The 21,766-nt window shown below is 42.2% G+C and overlaps 1 protein-coding gene across 2 annotated transcripts in view; it reads left to right on the forward strand.

The window, feature by feature from the left end:
- The window catches only part of LOC146316839 (A disintegrin and metalloproteinase with thrombospondin motifs 20), a 107,226-nt gene that overhangs the window by 10,951 nt on the left and 74,509 nt on the right, over positions 1 to 21,766 (forward strand). The window contains exons 4-8 of one of the 2 annotated variants that reach the window (XM_084735143.1): positions 11,762 to 12,015; positions 14,453 to 14,536; positions 16,007 to 16,131; positions 16,230 to 16,270; positions 16,614 to 16,719. In XM_084735143.1, the coding sequence (XP_084591269.1) occupies positions 11,762 to 12,015; positions 14,453 to 14,536; positions 16,007 to 16,131; positions 16,230 to 16,270; positions 16,614 to 16,719 (610 nt within the window). Of the gene's footprint in view, positions 1 to 11,761; positions 12,016 to 14,452; positions 14,537 to 16,006; positions 16,132 to 16,229; positions 16,271 to 16,613; positions 16,720 to 21,766 lie in introns of those variants that run through there. The other variant, XM_084735142.1, reaches the window with a different exon arrangement.

Here is a 21,766-nt window from a genome sequence, read left to right on the forward strand (position 1 = left end):
CTAAATATACCATTTTCACAGGTGGATACATACAACGCTGCTAGCTAAAAATGCCTTTCATTATAATTAAGGCTGACCTGAATGTTTCAAAGCTTTGAAGCTTCTGCTGTTGTCATGGTTATCAACGTCTAAATCAGAATTAGACGGGTGTTTTTGTTTTGTTTTTTTTGTTTTTTTGAAAAGAGGAAAGAGATGTTGCGTTGGCTGTGCTGAAAAACTGACAAAAGATGGATAAAGAGCAAGAAACTGAGCTCTTCTATGGTGCTTAATTAGTCTCAAAACTTGTGCACATAAAAATCAGGTGCATGAGGTGAGACAATTGCACAGAACTGTATCCTCTTCACTAGAGAGCATTTCTGCTCCACAAATGCAGTCCCGCAAGCATGGGGCTGTGATGAGCAGAAGTTTGACCCTCCCCTAAGGTTTGGGATGAAATAGTCAGTGACAGTGGTCTCTGCTCCTGTCCGTTACCCCTTTTCCATACAGAAATTCTGGCGTCAGTTCTGCCTTTTAACCAGTTTGCACTTTTCCTGAGTAGAACAGCAGCAGATGAATAAACATGTTTAATTTCTCTTAAATTCCTCACAATAAACTCCTGTTAATTTGTTAGCTTTTATAATGAAGCAGCAAAATTGGAAAATGTTTGCTTTTCATTGGTGGTAATTTAACACGACAAGTAACATTTGAAAGTACAAATGCAGGAGAGAAACTATACTTTAAACCACAGAGACTCAGTTAGAGGCTACAAAAGTACTGAGAGCTGAGCACACAGAGACTTTTAAAGACGCCTTTCTTTCCGCTTTCCTGCACATGAGTTGAGTCTTTGAACAGGTTTGGGGAAGACTAGGAACTTGTAAGTCAGGGGTTATTAGAAAATATGCTTTTGTTGACAAGGTTATTTAACAGTATTTCAGTTTAGTGCATGTCTGTCTACAGTATAACCACCCAAAAGCAACTGTCATTGTAAGTTAAGAAACAGAATTTTGAGCAGATTCCTTTCCCAGTGTCTCCATTTTTGAAGAGCTATAAAAACACTATCATGTCAGTCAGCCCTCTCCATTGACTTAAATCAAAATTTGGAGCTTGAGTGTTGGGTGTGGCAGGTAAGGGACTTTTAGGAGGTTTGAAGCTTCAGAGGGCTTGCAGGTCTGAAACATGCCAACACATGGGAATGCTGCATGGCCAACAATGCCTCCAATCTGCCAGCCAAGAAGCCTTTTCCCCTCTGTAAAGCAGTGATTCTTCATCTTCATCCGCCTTTTTCTTTGCTGTGTGCCAAAAGAAAACATCTTTTTGAAAATGACAAAGATGAAACAAGCTGTGCTTTATCGGGAGGAAACAAAATGTGTATCAGCAGAAAGATACCTCTGGTGAGATAAGCTTTTCCCTCAGATATGACGTCTCAGTTCTGCCTTGGTACGCTATAGACAGTGCCTGAACAACAACTGGGACTTCTGTATCTACTGAGGCAGTAAGAGTTTCCAGAGTTTGAACAGTCCCTGAACACCTCTGGGAAAAAAGTGTTGAAAGGAAAGGAAGACTATGTTTCCACATGAATTTAACAAAGATGAACTCTTGTCTGAAACTTGTCATCTCTGACACGTACAAATACTTGACTTTTTTGTACGTGTGCTGTCACTACCTGTGAAGTGTCAGCAGTAGAAGAGCAATGATAAGGGCTTTTAAAGTGTTACCTTGATGGGGAAGCATGTTTTGTTATTTCAGCAGTCATGACATGGCTATATACCTGTCCTCAGCTGCTTTTCTACACTGTGTGTGTCCATGAGCTGTTGATAAAGCACCACGGCATCATTATATGTAATGCTGAATGGATGTGAGTTTAAAATATATCCCAGTATGCACTAACCAGAATTTTAACATTGATTTCTGGTTGAAAACTGGTTGATATTCAGTCTGAATGTCTTTTCACCCTCCTTTCAAATGGCTAAAATGCACTTACAACATCAATGGATTATCAAGAAAATGTTGGAACTACTGTGTGCATGCACAATTACATTCAGTACAAGACTTTCACTCTGATCAATGGGGTTCAAGATCTTTCTTCTGCCTTTCAACTAAGAGATGTCAATGTAGTGCAAGTCCAGAGTGATTATAGGCTATTATTTGCGCATTTGAGAGGATAAAAAATGTGCAAATCCCAGTGAAATATGGTTCAATCAATGTCTTCAAGTACTCAGTGAAAAAAAACTTCAAACCAACCAACCAATCCAAGGAAAGGTTACTCTAGAAACCACAACAGCTTAACACAGAAATATAAGTGAATCAAATCTGAACAAGATGACCATGGGCTTTGGTCTCACTGACTGACATTGCCCACAAATGTATCAGTCCTCTGTCTGTATCAGTCAACCTGGGTGGCTGCCCTGCTGTTTAGAATACCTCCAGTGTAGGTAGCTGTTGAGTGGGTGATTAATGTTTTAACGTCACAAGAGTGCCTTGTTGTGCCTGGTTCTGGCTTTTAAAAGCCTCAGGGAGAGAAGCTTACCGGGCTCAAATCACAACACAGCCCCGACCTTTAATGACACATTCTACGGGGTATCTGTCTCTGAGCTTGCATGTGAATCCCAGCGTCGTCCTTCGATAGAGATAGCTGCAAGGATGAGGGTGGCTGCAGATAGGGGCAGATTGTTCCTTCTCTCTTCCCTTTGCTTTCTGAAATCCATGTGAAGACAAGCGAGAGACGGAGGGAAGGGGAGCTGTGCAGTATCTCTTTCTCACGTCGTTGGCTGCATGTCTAAGGCTGCGGGGTGTCATATTTGGTCTGAATTAGAAACAGTTGAATTGAATGCAGACAGCTTGACAGCAAACCAGCTGTAAACCCAAACACCAGTGTTCCAGTGTCGGCTCCCAAGCGTTTCACCCAGTTTCTTGATGGCCAACTGAGGGCAGCTGGGACAGTGGAGTGACTGGCTTTGATGCAGCAATACTTGGCACACATGGCATCTGTGCCCCTTGACCCTCAACACAATCATTGTATAGGATTCCCCCCTTGGTGCCCACTGTGTATACATGGTAGTTCAAATGCTAGCATCAGGTTTTTGGTCAATGGGTTCATTTACATGGAAAAATGCCCTCCCCCGCCTGGGGTTTGAACTAGCCGACTTGAATCGCTGCCCGCTCTCCCTTTGCGCTTTCATGTATGTGAATGGAAGCACTTGTTGATTGTGACCTCACTTCCCTCTTTGTTTGGAGTCACTCACTGGACGGGTGGATGTGACCTTGAGTTTTTCCCCTTTCTAGAGGTGCGTGGTTACTGGGCTCGCTGGCTTGTTTGCTGGGCCTCAGCTGGAACTATATATGCATTAAGCCCTTTGTTTTCAGCTTAATTCCGGCTCTTGACAGGGGTCGGGAAAGGTGGCCGGCCAGGGTGTGATGGACAGGCGCTGATCACTCAGACAACCTCTTTCACCTTTAGGGTCTGGCTTTAGCTGGTGTGGAACTTCTGAATGTCAGATGGCTCCAAAAGGCTTAAGCTTACTTTGTGGCCTCATGCCCCCTGGACTGACCAAACCTCCCCCCATTCCAGGAAGTACCTATTGTTATTAGGTAAAAAAGTTTGTTTTTGGCCTTTTGTGTGCATGCATAGATTTGGATTGCTTGTGAGTGGGTGTTTGCATGTCATCCTCCAGGGCCTGTCAGTAGACGAAGTGTCCCGCTGAGTATTGGGAATTGCTGAGCAAGCAGTGCAGGGGAATGGAGAAAGGAGCTCCTTTCTTCATTTGTTTGAGCAGTTCTGGCCTGCGCTGCATGTGCTTGTCGGTTTTGCTCCAGAGCTTGGCAGAGGCCCCAGCTTTTTCCCAAGCTCCCACCGCCCGCCTTTCTTCTTTTACACCTGCTGCTCTAAAGTAGCATTCTCACCCACTGCCTTGCTTTTGGCCTACTGTATATATAAAACAGAATCTCTTGATTGATTGATTGTTATTTTGATGGACATACTGTTTTCTTTGGAATAGATTAATAGTCAGAAGTGCTGAAAAATGTGTTTTGCCATGCACTCACTGCGAATCTTGAGCCAACATGTATATTTGTTTTGCGTTGTGCAAGTTTTCCCCTCAGGCATGATGCTTCAACCCATCATTGCCTCAAATTTCAGAACACTTCATGACAGATAATATGGTCCATTGCACTTACTGTTGTCTGATTTAAAGATAACAGATACTCTGGACAGGGCTGAACAGGGCTGGGCAGCTACAGACAGTCAATAACTTTAATAGCTGCCATGTGTCTGCCCGCCCTCAGGCCTCAGCCCTATTGAACCCAACGTGTTGTGTTGTCTCGGGAGTTCCCGTGACAGATTCCAGCTGGGGCTATTTTCTGCCACTGTCTACTGTCTGGGCATTCTTAACAGATGGGGGCTGTTTGGAATGGTTAGAGCAACTTGAGTGACAGTGACTGACTGCATGGTGGCATGGGGGACAGCCGGAGGTGAGAGGGGGTGACAGGTGAGCGACAGTTTCCCACTGAGGTGGACAGGGGAGAGACAGTGTTGAGAGGTGGCCAGCGAAACATCAGTGTCATCACCCGCAGCTATGGCTGTTTATCATCGGAGAGGCCAGACATCACTCAAAAGTGCAGATCTGCTTTGTTTATGTCAGAGGTGGTTGAGATTTAACCAATCGACAACCATTTGTGCAGTCAAAATTGGGCATTGGAGCCCCTGGTACTCTTGTCAGATGGGGGAAATCCAGGGTGAAACCTCTTAGGGAAGGGAAATCCGAAATCTGGCAGGGAAATCCTAAAAGTACAAGGCTGGTTGAAGTTTGACTGATTGGGTTTAGTCAAGGCAAAACGATTTGTTTCAGGGTCTTAAGTATGTTTTTGGTGTATTTGAAAATATGAAAAATGTAATCACTTCATCCCTACGATGTGTGTTGGAAGGGCATTACTCCTTAAACCTGCAGTATAAATAAACATCTGTTACATTCAAGCTCTTGCCCAGTGAGTTTGCACTGTGATGATTAAGCCTATCACTGCCAAGTAAATCTTTCTGTGTTTTCAGTACACCAGAGTTTTAAATCTGTTGTTTGTGGCCATTTCCACACTGGTGTATGTGATGTGTATGTGCCATAATGTGTTTTACATCAAGCAGCAATGACTGATTTGCCAGAGCTGAAGGGAGAAGTAATAGGTGGAAAACTACAGGCATACGTCATAAGCACACATCAGCAGTGTTTGTGTAATTAGGCTTAAAGAAAAGCAAAATTTTGCAATTGTTTAAAATCTAATTTTAGGAAACGTTCGCAGTACTGTACAGTAAAATCTGCAATCAGAACATTGCAGTGTACATTATTATTTATAAGTCCCTGTAACATGCAACATTACAGCACTACTTTTTGTGGAATGTGCAAAAATGTGTGCTTACTTCTTTCTGTCGCAGTTTACATTTTTAGGAGTTAGAGTGGAAGAGTCAAATGGATGGTTGCATGAAGACACAAAGACAACCCTGCCAAGTATCTTTGCATGTAAACTGCTAATTAAAAATGAAGGATTTTTGAGAATTGATACAGTTTCACAAAACACAACACTGCGATGCTCAAACCTATAGTCACAATTGATTTGCTAACAAACTGTATTCACAATTGTGATAATCGTAAATTTTTAATGTACGATTTTGGGTTAATTCCAGCTAATTTCATAGTTTTGTTCATCCTTTCGATGATAACTTACTCACCAGAATTTCTGAAATCTGGGAGCATGGTGACATTGCTTCTAAAAACTCCATTTATCTGCTACGGTTCTCAGAAGTTGGTGAGTTCAGTGTTATTATTACAAATAGGAACGGTTGCCAAAACTATGAAAATGAGATCCAAATTGTAATAAAGCAGAATTATCCTTTAAGTGCCTCTCTTCATGTTCTTGTTAGACACCACAGTCTAATTGTTGGTTTTATGATGCAGTGGTTTTCAAAAGCCTCTCACCTTAACTCTACAAAGTAGATTTGTTATGCAATAGAGAACAGAACTTGCTATAGTAAAGACTGGAAATGAGGAGCTCTGTTTTCAAAGCAATCTGAAATCACAGTGGTGGTCAAGTTTCCATAGAAAGTGCCATTTTAAATGCAATTCCGTTAGTTACCTTCATCAAGAAGTGCTTTTTTGACCCTTGATGGAAAGTGCAACCAAGAGCCAAGACGGTTCTAATTAAGGCTTTTTTGTGAGTCTGGATCTGATGGCACCAGTATGATTTTTTTTCCCCTTTAACTACTATTTGGAGACAAGGGCTGTTTGACTTAAACATTCACAGTTCCTAAATGAATTATGCAGATGCAACCAAATTTCAGTGCCACTTTCACATTTTAAATCCGCTCAATCCTTTAAAATTTGATCACATTTTATCTTTTTACAGCTGGTGTTCCAGACCCAGATGTAGATTTTTAAACTTTTCTATTACTAAAACAACACATTTTTAAAAAGTGCAGTGTTCAGGAGGCGTTTGGTGGATGTACTTCCTGACTATTTTCCAGTTTTAACAACTTCTTCTGGCGATCATTTAATCTACAGCGTGTAAGGATGAATTTCTTTACATCTGATGCTCAGAAACTCTCAGTTTGATTCTGACAAAAGAAAACAGTCCAGGCCCCTGCCCATCATTAGGAGCCCAGATCCATAAGTGGTGTTTGTCTCCTCAGAGGAGGTCTGCTACTCCAAACACATTCTTCAGCTGACCACCATGCTGTCTTAAGCACGTCTCTGAACTGAAAATAACAACTGAACTCTCAGAGCACTGTAAGTGTACAAAGCTCACCGTCTTCCAGTGAGGTCAAAAGCCATGCCACTTCACTTTTAAAAGCCTTCTTTAGCAGCAGCAACAATTAGCTGCCTTTTCTTCTCTCTGTCTAGCCACAGAATTGCACTTAATTGTGCCTCTGTCTGCGGGAGCTCCAACATTTTTCCCTCTTGAGTCGTACTGTCAGTTAAACTGCAGTAACCAGAGTGTGTGACCTCATATAGAAGCAGGGCACTACCTATGCTCACTGTAACGTATAGTGTCTATTTAATTGGCACCCGGGGAACAGGGCGCTTTAACTCTCAGCGAACCACAGTAAAAGAATGTTAATTAGTTCAACAATGAAATGTGTGTTCCCCATTGTTGGGCTCTTGGCACTGATACTTTTGACCGAGAACTGAAGGAGAGTCAAAGAGCAGCTCTTTGATCCAGATTGAAACCTCAATGAGATCCTTTTGGACAGGCTGGATGTACATGAATGGGCTCCAACAAAATGTGCACGAACAAGCATCAAAATGCTTCCATCCTTTCATGTTTATGAATGAGTGTAAACATATGGAGCATTCAGAGTCACCTGAAATCTGAAACACGTATGAAACGGTCCAGTCATTATGCACACGCAGCATTCGGTGTGCAATTAAACACTGAGTGAATAGACAAACATTGTTTGTAATAGTTGTTGTGTTTGATTATCTTTTGGCACGATGATAAAAGATTCTTGCGAGTTTACAAGTTGAGAAGGTGTCAGAGCAGAAAAGTGAGGGTCTGTTTCAGCTTTGCACGTACTGGAGCCAGCCAAATTACAACATTTATAAATGCTTGCACCCATGCCGTGCAGGGCTCATTTTATTGTTCTCTGTTATGAAAAACCTCTGAACTTTTATAGCTTCAAGCTCATGAAATTTTTGATAGTGTAAGAAAAAGAAATGGAATCTATCACATTTTGATGTTTGGAAATAAATTCCAACATGTAAAATCCTGAGATGTACATGTGTGAGGGTGTGTCAGGTAAGGAAATTAAAAAAGCTGGAAGGGTCATTGCATCATAAACCAATGCTCTAATTCTCTGCTTGGTGCCAAACTCTGTTGCCAGTTCTGTTGAAGCTTGAGATGCATACTAAAACCCAACATAAAGGGCTGTGACAGTGTGAAATTTTTCTTAGTATGGTGGCAAAACAACATATTCCTGCTGGATGGCGGTTTACTGCAAGTTATTGGACTTAATTGAAGCACACTGTGTTAAGAGTAGCATAGCTCCTTTAAGTAATAGGGCAGTGCGTAAGGATGCATGGCATGCAAGTGAAGGAGAGCGAGCAGCAGAATGCTGGTGCTGCTCATAGCAGAGCAGAAACTTGAACTTAGCAGGAAGTTGTCAACCTGGCAGTAAATGTACAGTACAGGTTACAGTTTGTCAGTTAATAAATGCTTCAGGTTCTAAAGACCAAAATAAGTCTTGACTGTTATTTTTCAGCTGCTGGAAAAGTGGCAGTTAGCGCAGAAGTAAACAGAGCTGTAAATCTGATTTGGAGGATGCTTTGCATTGATTAACAGGGCTAATAATAGCAACTGTTTTATACAATGTACAGTATGCCTATATGCCTAACAGGGAATTCTTCGTTTCTATTGATGAGCATGTGTCCCTCTTCTTCTTCGTGAAGTGTGGAGTCCCTCAGGGGTCAATATTGGGACCAACTTTATTCTCACTCTATATGCTCCCACTTGGCTACATTATACAGAGATGCATTGTCATTTCAGCATCCAAATATCTTGATCCTCTCTTGGTAATAATCAACAGAGGCTTGTAAAAGTTTTGTTTGAATATGTGATATTCCCAGAAAACTAGCTTGTGTGCCTGCAATCATCTAACAGCAAATAAATTAATGTGCATATTTGGAAAAATCAGTCAGTCACAGTGACATTTCTTCATCACAGATCATACAATATTGATATAGTGGGTTTTATTGTGCTTCTCCATGTATTTCCCACAGACTTCAATAGAACAGGCACAGAGCAGATTGTAGAAGGTTTGTTTATGATGTAATGACTCTTCCTTCTTTTATATTTTGCTTGGTGTCGGGTGGGTCAGGGCGGTCACCCCTGTCTTCTCATGGTGTAAGTAGCAGCTCACTACCTAGTGAGAGGGGGGATTTGAACCTAAGGAGATTTGGGAAAGGTTGTGTGTGGCTAATCTGCACTGATTCAAAGGCTATTATAACAGAGACCATATTTTCACCTCCTCCTCCTCCTCTTCTTCTCTTTTTTCATCTCACACTCACTTGCACTGAGACTTAAACCCAATTTCTGTAGATGTATATGCTCTTTTGTGCTTTGATAATCCCTTTGATGTCAGACTGTCTGCAGTGATGAGTCTGTTTAAGGGGTTTAGCGTAGTGGGTTTGGCCTTGGAGAGATTTTTTTCCTGGAAAATACAAAGCTCTGTTCTGGCCCAGCTGCCCAGGCTGTGAGCGCGGGCACAGACGGGCTTGGCGCTGACTTGGACGCTGGCGCTGGCATGGGGCTGGGCCTCACGGCGGCAAGAGCTGTGTGCCATTGTGCCAGGGAGTCACGCTCCACCTCGTGTGCCCACTGGGGGCATCGCTTGAATAATCTCAAAGTGCTCAACGAGTTTTCTTTCCTCTTTTTTTTTTGCTTTTCTCTGACAGTTATACACAGTCTCTCTCTGTCTGAGTGTCTGGAAAGATTGAGTGCTGAGAAGACAATGAAACTCTTCACTATAATCGGGTTATCCAAAGTTGAGGAGGTTGTTTAGGATGACGGACTCCAAACTATGCTTGGCTCGTAAACACTAACAGTCACATAATGTTCATTGAATGTCATTCCATGTTTAATTTATATGCCAGTGGATCCTACTTCATTTTTATTTTTGCATTTTGTCCTTAAGGCTGCAGAAAACAGGAAAAATGGTGTATTTTAACTCCTAAATATTATCTTTCATGAAAGTATTGAGACCATATGGACTGAATTTTAATTAAGTTACATCATTTGTCATGTGTGCAACCACTGCAAAATACTTCTGAGTTATGATGCTGTAAGAAATCTTATATTCTGTGTTTGCATGATTTACTGCGCTACTCACTGCTGCTACATTTTTGTGGCACTTTTGTCTGGTGGCTGCTGCTTAAATCCATCTCCCCCCAGCTGAAAGATGGCAGAAACTACTGTAAGCAATCTTTCTTGCAGTGTGGTTATGCATCACTGCAAATCTGGACAGCACAATGGCCTGTGTGCATATACTCAGGCCTCAGATGGCCTGCTTCAGCGCACAAAGACTGTGGAAACCCGTCCAATGCTGATAAATTCTTCATCTTGGCTGAAACATTTTGACATTCAGACTATACAGGCGATCTTTGATGTGTTCAACATTAACTTGATTGATGACGTTGAAGAGATTTTCTTGACAAAGATCCATCACTTACTTTTCAGTATGGGGCAGTTAGCTGGTCTGTAACAGAAATATACTTTAGCTGTGTGTTCAAAACAACATGACCCTTTTTGAGTGATTTGGAGCTTGCCTGTGTTGAAATTAGAAAGCAGGGATGTGCCTGACTTAAGATTTTCTGGTCGTTAGTTCGGGCAATTAGGGCCCGTGTCCACATAACGTTTTTTTTTTTCCTGAGCAGCAGCGTCTTTTTTCAGTTGTTCCCAATGTGGACACAGAACTTTAGTTGACTAGTCATGCACGTTCCTGTTGTTAATTTAATTATTTAAATATATATTTTTTGGGCACTGTCTGTCTGTTAAATACTAACAGCAAAAAAGTTGATGACTCTGAAAATGTTGCAACAACCAACAAAAGACTGAACATTTTGTTAATTTGTTTCAACAGATTATTGCCTTGTTGTTCAAAAAAACTGACAGCTTCACAAAAACAAATACTTGCAGTCCTGTCAATATGATTCATGGTGAATACTTGTAAAAATTAACTCGTCCCTGGAACCAAAGTCATGGTTGGAGCCACTGTAACGTGAAATTCACCCCTGGTGCTGTATTCCTGGTCATCAAGCTGGCCTCCGTCAGTCTCGGAGGCTGTGTCCCAGTCTGTTAGGACTGCCAAATGAGCTAAAGTATTACAAGAGAAACGGTCCGTACTGCAACAATCATCAAATAATGAATAAATGAAAATGTGGTTGACTTAGAATCTTGTCCCGACACAGTTTTGTCAACTATTAGGGGGACAGCCCTACTAGAAACCCTGCGCCCTCTCTTCTTCCCCTGCTCCAGTCTTAGGAAACGTCCCTGTGGACATGGAGAGTCATACATGTATGTGTAATCAAATCTGCTTTGACCTTAACCTTAGCAGGTTTTTCTTTTTCTTTCCTCCAATGAAACAAGCTCTTCGCACTGTCTCTGCCTCTGTCTCCCTCTTTTAACTCCACTCTGTCATGGTGAAGGAATCTATCGTTCATAGCCAGCTCAACACGTGCAGTTCAGCTGAGGGAACACCGCTTCAGTATGCACAGTATATGGCTGACGTCCTGGTCTGTTGAACCTATAAATGGGATCGTTTCAATCTGGCATCATATACATTTGATTTGTTGCCTTTCAGCACGATTGTCCTCATTTCACTTAATGCTCAGATTATATACAGGCAGGGATCAGAGAGGTGGGATCACTTGTGGACTTTTTTTATCCCCTTGCAGACTGCAGACGGAGGCTAGTCCCTCTTTGACTTGATATGTCATCATGGGTTTTTTGCTCTTTGTGCAGAGGGAGTGCACACTGCCTGACCTGAAAACTTATTCCCAAAGCTCACCACTGACCCCGTGTCTCTTGGTACAACGGTTTTCCTGAGCCTTGGAATGACACATTTATGGCGGGGTTTTTTCTGCAGAAGCCCTCTGTTATGTCATTGGAATTCAGCTAAGCTAAAACCCTTTAACTGTAGGTGCAAAAAAAATGAGCATTTGTATTCCATTAGTGATCAAGATTTTAGTTGCAAACATCATTTCCTCTCCATCTAATCACTTCTCACCATTTTTCTCTCTTAAAACAGAGGACTCCAAGAGGTCTGTTGCGTTTGAGAGCAGAGGGAATATGGGAGAGGAGCTGGACTCTCTCAGAGCCACGATAGACGATCAACACATGCATGACAACAGCTCCACCAGTACACACCCCAGGACCCCACGCAGACGCAAGCGTTTCCTCTCCTATCCTCGCTACGTTGAGCTGATGGTGACAGCTGATGCCAAAATGGTGCGTCACCATGGACGCAACCTAGAACACTACATCCTAACAATCATGTCAGTAGTAAGTAAAATAATGTTTCTAAAAATTACTATTTTGGCTCAATGTTGAATGTGTTTTATCTTGTTCAGTATTACTAGTGTACTGCTGATGTTCTCTAGATGTGTGCTACCCATTGAGATGTGATACTTAGCAGTTAGGGTTAGGATTACACTTCTATTGACAAGGCAGCATGAGAGCAAGCTGGACCCAGGTGGACAGTTAATAGGGATCCCCTCTAAATACGGTGCACAGTGTGTACTTCTGAATAAATATGTCCTGTTTATCTGACGAGCTCGCACTCGATGCTGTACTTTCTCGGGTCCTCAGCATTACACCCACCAAGTGTGAAGTCGATTGAATGAACGGTTGTTGAGAAAATCGAAGGATAGCTGAACACTACTTCGTCATTCTCATGCATGAGGAAGGGGCATAACAGTTGACTCCCCCAAATTGCAAAAGAAAGCTTGTCTATCTACCTGTAGTGGTTTCAAGCCATACTGACAGCTTTGGTTATACAGTATCTATAGCTTAGCTTGCCAACTGTCAGTTAACTTCCCGCTGAAGCAGCCTAGCTTTGTTGCTAACAGGAAAATATGTTCACGCAGAGTTTATTTTTTCAGTTCACACAAAGTAGGACAAAATTTGTTTTAAAATTTGGCCCGTTTCTCTGGATAATGACACATTGTCACATTGTCACGTTGTGAACAGTTTTCAAGACGCCTACATCCAGATGAAAAAATCTGAGAAAATGACACCGTGCCAAAAAAAAGCCCAAACTATCTCCATGGCATAAGAGTGGTCAGAAGAATTTAGTGATTTGGTGAACAAAGCCTTTAAATTGTCAAACAAAATCCCTCAGTCCAGGTCTGTGTGTTCCTAGCCTCAGATGTTACTGTTTGACATTTCGGTTGTAAACCCAGCTGTGACCCTCGCATGCTGCTGCTTCAACAAAAGTGGGCCAGTTAATTGGTAAAATCCTGACTCAGCACCTTGACCTCTTTATGAGTCCCGTATCTGACTGGGCAAGCTGGCTGCTAATCAAACCAGCAGCACTGTGATTGTCTCTGTATATACTGGACTAAAATGTGTTGTGGGAGTGTGTGTGTGTTTGTGTGTGTGTCAGAGCAGGATAGGTTATCAATTGTACTGAACTGTGTGTACCTTCTGCTGTCTGTGTCTCACCACTATGACAGACGGACTGTTCACAACACTCATTAACTTATAAAAGAGTAATGATTGTCAGTGGAGTGTTATGCTAAAGTAAGGCAGAGAGGGTAGAGTCAATGTTAAATGTGCCAGAGCACATTTTATTACCAGGTTCGAAGTCAAAACATTAGTTCTGCCACGCTCATGTGTGCCGACCAGCGGCGCAGACACACACAAACACACACACTTCTCTTTCCTCCTCTTTTACACTTTAGCCACAAGTTTGATTTAAGTTTGTTTTTTTAAATCCAGTATTGGTCAGGCTGTAAGAGTGACCACTGAAAATAGTTTGTGTCTGTATTATTGTCGCTCTTTCTGACATTCAGGGCTATAGCTTGGTTTTTAGTAATATTTCCAAAATAAAATATAAATTAAGATGAAACCAAAGTCCCCCAGAAACCCACCCAGCTAACAAGCCACCAACTGATATTTTGTGTGGAAAATCAGAATCTTCCTTAAAAAATGTGTAATATGTGTGTAAGACAATAAGAAAGCCAAGGCCCTGCTGACATTTCTTTGTCCTTTCAGAGCTTGGTTTTTAGCTCATTGGCTGTGTGAGATACTGTTCTGATGGTCCAGTGTAGGCTGCAGCCCCCCTCCCTTCTGCTTCTTGCACTGATCATACAATAACATACATTGGGGCGAGAGCATACAGAACAATGTCCTGTGTCACAGTTGGACTTAGAGCATGCAAAGACCGCTTCCCTCTGCCCACTCTGGACAGGCCTGGACCAAGTTTGCCTCCCCCCCCCCAGGCTAAGACAAGCTAAATGTTTATAGTGGACTAATGAGTTCCTGTCAGGAGGCCGAGCACGGCCTCAGGAGACCGCTGGCCGACCGTGACTGGGGTGCACGAGAAAAAGCAAGAGAAGCGGAGGGGTAAAACTACAGAGGGAATGTTTTGCTGTCCTCACAGAGGGGCTCTGAGCTGCAGCTTTGCTGAAGTTTCACATTTGTCGGGTCCAGGTTTTAGTTTATTTTTTCTTCGCTAAGGTCTGTGGGGGAATTGTAATTGGTTTTAATACCCTGTTGATTAAACTTACCCTGAAGGAGACATTTTTTGTTTCTTCTGACTTCAATGAACTGTTGCTGTTTTGATTAAAACCCATGGAGCTTAACCAGGAACCAGACTTTCTCCTTCCAAGTATTGAGTTAGGAGAAGCAGACTAGCCTTATACTGTCCCCATCTCTGATCTGGTTCAGGTTTGTGGAGGTTTGCATTTTTTGTCTGTGTGTTTTGTCTTTGTTACAGGTAGCAGCAGTGTACAGGGACCCCAGCGTAGGAAACCTCATCAACATCATGATTGTCAAGCTAATCGTCATCCACAATGAACAGGTGAGCGCGGGCAGGGTCTTGAATGCTACCTGTATCCAAGTCTCCGAAATGGCTTACGTCAGTGCAGGTGTCCCTGGCCTGGCCTTTTCTCTGTGGGGCCTATTTGAAAGGACACTGCCTGCCTTGTCAGTCTCAAGTCTCAGGAGAGGTCTCGTTGAAAAACAAACGATACTATGGTGAGGCAGCTCGCCACCTGCAAATTAGGGGTGGCTGAAGAGGCTTACTGTGCTTTGCTTTGTCATAGTGACTGATTGTCAGACAGTTAGTCTAAACTCTAGTATTTCTAACCTGGGTATTATTCACATACCTTTCTCCATTATGTAGGTTGATTATAATAACATTTTGCTCATCTGCTCGGTTAGAGAACAGTTATTGAGGGTAAAAAGCATGATCCTCTTGCAGCTTGTTCAGAAAGCTTCATCTTAAACTCAAAAATCAACAGTCAAATCAAATCTAATGAAGGGAGGTCACCTGGAAATTTCAAGCCAGCCAACTTGATACATTACGATACGGTGCGATACGACAGGATACGACATGACACGATACAATACGATAAGATATGGCACAGCACAGCACGGTATGGTACTGTATGGTATGATGTGGTATAAGATGGTACAGTACGGTATGGTATCATACAGTACTGTATCCAATGAAATTTAGTTTGCATCCTTGGGCAGCTCTGTTTAAGAGATTATACACAGATATTACAAAGAGAATACATGTGACACTTTCCAAAAACATAGAAAACACATCAAACAGACATGACAAAGACACACTACATATCGCATTATATCCTCTGTATTCGGATCTCAGTTAACAGCACGCTGATTTTGGTTTGGCAACAGGATAGACTGATGTGTAAAGGAATTCTGTTCTGTTTAGAGTAGTAGTTTCTGCAAGTTTTCAAGTGGCAGCTCCAATTGTGGCAATCAGGGCCAAACCCTACAAAATTGCCCACATACATCTTTTATGTAGCAAATAGTCCAAGATGGATGACTTCCTGCGCTGGGTCATGGCCGGTAGTCCCAAAAAGAAGCAAATGTGGGATATCCCTTTAATATGTAAGGTATAGTGTACAGTGAGGGAATCATTATTAGATAAACCCAGGTGATTGATTTATTTCTCAAAAATGACCCACTTTCTCTACATTTTCCTTCTTATTACTCAGTTACTTGTGACACAAAATATTGATCAAAATGATTTTATTGAGTTAAAATTTGTCTTATTGCTTTCACTACATCCTCCAGAGTCTATGATCAGATCTGTGTCTATAGCAATGATCTATTATTGATGGCAGCAGTCTGCTATTCAAAAATAACAGAATGCCGTAACTGAAAATTAAACAAAGCTGATTTTAAGGCGTACTTACTACAACAACTCTGTATAACTAACAATGTTACAATATGTACTGTATTAGTATTATTTTCCTGTTTCTCAGTCACATCCCCTGTGGTGTTTCATCCAAAACAGGAAGGGCCTACAGTGAGCTTCAATGCCGCTACGACTCTCCACAACTTCTGCGTGTGGCAGCAGAGCCAAAACGTCCAGGATGACAGCCATCCGTCTCACCACGACACAGCGCTCCTCATCACCAGGTGCGCGCCGTATCCTCTCATCCTCACTTTGAAATAAAGCCAAGTTTCCTTGCCCTCTTCATAAACCGCGTAACATCGTTGTGTGTTTGTTTTTTCAGGGAAGACATCTGCCGTGCGAAAGATAAATGTGACACGTTAGGTAAACGTCTGCCATTCTCTCTGCAAAAATATCTCCACCTCAAGTCCATTTCAATTAACTTTCCACTCTGTTAACCACAGCTCATGAACTGTGCAGTAATGAGTTTATGGCAAGCTGTCAGCTAATAATATTATAGTGACAGAACAGAGTGGTAGAAACAGGAGGAGGGAGGTAGGATGGAGGGAGTCGGTGGCGGTGCTAATCTCGCTCTTATGGAACAGAAGTTTTGATGGTTTAATCGCCTTTAACACTCATGCAGCAGTTTTTTTTTTCAAATAGCTGTGTGTCTGTGTGTGTTTATGTCCATCTGAGTGTTTCTCTGTGTGTGTACGTGACCCTTTAGGGCTCGCGGAGCTGGGAACCATGTGCGACCAGTACCGGAGCTGCTCCATCAGTGAGGAAAATGGAATTAGTGCCTCCTTCACCATCGCTCATGAGCTGGGGCATGTGTAAGTTGCAGCACAGCACTTGTAGCAACATACGCACACACACACACACACACATACGGCACACATACACACACCCTGTCTCAACCCCTCACAGCCGGCTTTGACCAACAAAAGCCCTCTTATCAAGAGACGTAGGGCGCAGCAGACACAGGTGCAAAACATAATAAAGTGAAAAACTTGACTTTTAATAACATGCCAGCCTATAATAACTTACTATACAGCTCAAGAAGTTAACCCCGTATGTGTCAGAGATTTGTCTTGAGAGGATGACAAGCTCGGATAAAATGCAGGTCAAATCATGAAAAATGAGAGAAAAAACAAAAGTGTTGCTTTTATATGTTTGTTGATTGTACATCCAAAGAGTTTGAAAAAGTGGCACATAGAACTTTATCAGACACAGCAAGGCTGAACGCTCCACTTATCAACCCCGAAGACTGATAAACAGCCTGACGATGTCACAGTGCCGTCATACGTAACTTGTCTGTTAGCGAGTAATGGCGGTGTTATCACAACACGCCTGTCTGCCAGAGAGTGTTTTCACAACAAGCAAATATTGCCACATGTGTGAAGCGAAAAAAAGACTTGCATGTATCATCTCTATCCAAGTGACCAAGTCAAAACATGCGGCTTTATCTCTCATATGGGGGCCTGTTTATTCCAAACAACCATCCGGCAAAATTACGGTAAATCACTCGTTACCATCTCTTTCTTCTAATCCACTTCAGTTAATTAAATACGGTGTTCTTTAAAGGGCCAGTGTGTAAGATTTACACAGGTTTATTGGCAGGATATGGCTGAAATGGAGTATAATATTCCCAAGCAGATTTTCATTTGTGTACAGTTGCTTAAGAATGAGTCATTTATATCTACAGAGGGCACATATTCTCTTACATGTGGGCCACCATGTTGCACTGTAGCCCAGAATGGCTCTCGATTAGGGCTGTGACAATAACCGCAATGCCGCAATACCATGTGATGCCTCCCGTGGGGATGAGCTCATTACTGTCATCACTGCAAATTTTATTTTGAAGGGTTAATCTCATGTTGAGATCAGCACATTGATCTATTAATACACCTCAGAGTCACACGCAAGTCAGGAACCTCTATATATTGTCATTATGGATTTATTTTTCCACGTCTCAAAAAAGACGCTGCAGTTCAAGGCTGGATTGCAAAGCTTCTGAAAGGGATACGACATTGTAAATGTGCAACACTATTGTTAGCATTAGCTTAATGTTAGCCTTTCCTGCTCGGCTTACTTCAGGGTTAACCTCCTGCACTTTTCCAAAAGTTGGGAAACAGACGAGACTTTTCTTAGTCTTGAGAAGCCTCAGCCTTTATTAACTGACACACTGTACCCTGGACTGTAAATTTACTGCCAGACTGACAACTTACTGCTAAGTTTGAGTTTCTCCTCCGCTGTGAGCAGCACCAGCAGTCACCCGCTCTCCTTCACTTGCACACTACACCCACTTACACACTGCACTAGTCCTTGAAGGAATAAAATCCAATAAAACATAATTATTAAGGCAGCCATGATAAACCACCATCCTGCAGGAGGGTATTGCTTTGTCACTGCAGTTAGAAAAAATCCATACCATCAAAGCCCTGGTCTAGATACAGCCTTATATGCATTAGGTTTTTTATACACACTGTAGGTTGTTCCTACATGCTTGGAGCGAGAGAGTCACATCTGCAAGGTCACTGCTAGGTCACTAAATTCTACACACTGGTCCTTTAAAAGGCATTATTAGCCTAGCCATTGGTTCTCATTCCATGTAAACATCTTCCTTTCCATCTCAGCGAGCTCTCTTTTTCGATAAAGACAAAGCATCCGTCTTTTTCTGTCCCTGTTCTTTCCTTCCGCCTTTCCTTTTCCTTCGCAGACCACAAAAGTGAAAGCGAGTGAAAGACTTTCTTTCCGGTCTGCCTGTCCATTTGTGGAGGATAGTAGAAAGGACCAGTGTCATATGCAAGCTTGTGAGCCCATGTTTAAGAATGAAAGATATTCTTCTACCTCCTCTGTCCCGCTCACACATTCTTCCAGTGAGTTTCAGAGAGAGAGAGACTTCCAGAGATTGGACAGCCAGAGCAGCCAGATGGATGAGTCTACCGCCCCCCTTCTCCTTGACTCTCGTGTGGATCTGTTTATGCTAAAGTTCAACCAGCTGGAGGCCCAGTTGGCTCTGCCTCTCGGCGTGGTTAATCGCTGCGTTCACAGGCGTGAGCTCTCAAGAGTGTTTAGCGCTCTGGGAAAGCCAGTGTCAGGTAGTGGGAGCCACTCAAGAGTATTGCAGATTAAAGAAAGACTTAGACTAATGGACAGGAGGCCTTTCTCAGATGACTGCGAGAACGTGTGATTACTAACAGCCATCGTGGGGATTTTCAGGCGAGGCAGTGTCACTTGATAGCTGTTTAAAGGTGACACACATAACATAGTTTGTCATTAGACAATACCAGGGCTGCAAACGTCTTGGATCATGAATACGTTGCCTGACATTTTGGTAGGACGTTAGCAGCCTGCTTTCTTTTTTTAACATCTTAAGAAATATGAAAGTCTACACCACAAATCTTATTCAGAATTATCCTGATCACACAGAACCATAGCAAGTTGGCTAAGTGCATGAAATTACTGGGAGTGTCAAAGATGTTTTCTCTTGTAGAGCAGTAAATTTGGAGGAACTAAGATGTGTAATCCACTAACAACAGAGCAATCTATTTTCCCCTCTGGTGTCACTGAGCTCTGTCTGTGTCTGTTGAAGTGCTGATAGAGGCTGCTCCTGCACACTGGCTTTTATTTATTGTACAGGCAATCTGCAGGAATTCACAACCAGAGTTATTTACAGTCAATTTAGCACAGAAATCTGTTTTTGTTTTGCTGCAAGTGACAGAATGGCGTTAAGGGTGTGATGTGCAAAGCAGTTTGTTTTGTTAAGAGCTCTGAATAAAAAGTGAGTGGACTCTAAGTAATCACATTTTAGAGTGGATGCCATAATTAAGTGCTTGGGTTGGTACTCGCTCTCTATTGATCGGTCCCTCGAGGTTGCCAAACAGAGCCACAAAACTTGCTGATTTATGAGTTAATCACACTAAAAGGCTCTTATCTCAGGATTTCAAGCCAATATCCTAATTTGTGCCCTTCAGATCTTGGTCAGCTTAATCACCATAACGTGTTGAGATTACAAATTGTTTAGAAGCTATCATGAAATCCTCATTAAGACAATAAGAAAGTCTACACGGTTATGGCGAGGTATCGGATTACAATACTAGCACAAAATAATGATACTCAATACCTCTTTCAGTACCATGGCAAAAAGAAAAAAGTCCTAGGCAGACAAAATAGGATTGGTTTGATTGAAGAGAGTGTTTTTTGGCTTTAATGCCTTTAATTGATATGAAAGCTGAAAATATGACAGGAAATGGGGAGAGAGAGTCGGGGGATGACACGCAGCAAAGGGCCGCTGCAGAGGACTCACAGCCTCCATACATGGGGTGTGCACTCTACCAACTGAGCTACCCAGGCGCCGCAAAAAGAGTGATATTTGACTTAAGTAATGGTGGTTGACCATCTGAAAAGGGTGTCTGATGGGCAAGTAAAGCAGTAAAAATATTTTGAATATAGCCTACACGTAAACTGCTATTAATTTTTTTTCTGTGGACCTTTTTTGAGAGGCAAAAATAACTCTTGTTTCTGACCGTGTCTACAGCAGTACATTGTTTGAGTTCTGTGCTGCTGCCCCTGTGTGTGCTGACCAGCATCTACACTGACTATGCATCAGCATCTCATACAGCCCTGCTTCAAATAATCTGAACTACCCCTTGAACAACCAGCACACATGCTCGTACAAAAAAACCTCACTGCACACTGTGTGGTTTTGCTATGCTGCAAGCCAAATTTCAGTCAGGACGAGAAAGACTGAACTGAACTGAGGTCATGAATGAATGAATTTTGTATCATTTTAAACGTGATATCAAATAAGCATAAAAGTATCGCTACTTTTAACAAACTTTCCTATAAGTTCCTGCACCTGTGCACCCTCATAAGTGAGAAAGAATAGTTTGCAAATACCATTTGAGCCAGATTTGATTTTGTCAGCATCAGCCAACAGCTTGATTTGTGTGTGCCAAGCTCATTACTGTGCCAGAGGCTTACTGTAATTATTCCCTGGATGTTTGCCTTCAGGCCCTCGGCCCCTGTAGGGTGGGCCTCATGCCAGCCATGCTAGGTCTTGTTTATGTGGCTGTATGGATTGACCCTCAGCCACAGTCCAGAGCTCAGCACTGGCCCACATCCTGTTGTAAACATCTCAGACATTGTACAGCTGCATGGGTTCCTGTGTGTGTATATATGCAAGTGTGCATGCTGTACATGTATTTATGGGTGAACGCCAAACCGCAGCACAAAACAGGCACAAAACATCCGCACTGGACTGCACTATTCTGGACATGATCAAGAAAACTGGCTTTATGAGACAGCCAAGTGCAGACAGCCTGGATGAATTCATTAATTTGCAGATGCCATGCTGTGGACTCCACGTTATGCAGCTGTTCTTTTCTCAGGACTCTTATTTTATTATTTATTATGACTGACGATGAAACAGTTGCTTAACTGATCAGTGGATGAACAGGAAATTAATTACCAACTATTTCATAATCCTTTAAGTCTATATATCAAGGATTTGTTGGTTCTAGCTTCTCAAGTGTGAGGATTTGTTTGCTGTTTCAGAAGCATACAAAGATGTCATCTTTCGCTCTGGGAACTTGTAATGGACATTTTTTTTTTTTTTTTTTTTACAAATTTTTACCACAAAGGAAAACAAAAATATAATGGCAAGATGAAAAGATAATGTTATTCATTAGTTGCAGCTCTGATCATGGCTCTGGTAAAAAATACATCTTTTCTGCCAACTCAAGATGTCAGTTACTGATGGTTTGGTTTGGTTATGCATCCCGAGCACAATAAATAATGAGAAATGCAGGCAGAGGGCAGGGTCTCTGCAGATATGGCCACCACTGCACACTTGTAGTGGGTCATAAGTAATTGACA

This window comes from Lutjanus erythropterus, chromosome 13 (genome assembly GCF_056507025.1).
Source record: "Lutjanus erythropterus isolate fLutEry1 chromosome 13, fLutEry1.hap2, whole genome shotgun sequence".
In the NCBI taxonomy this organism is placed as follows: Eukaryota; Metazoa; Chordata; class Actinopteri; order Lutjaniformes; family Lutjanidae; genus Lutjanus; species Lutjanus erythropterus.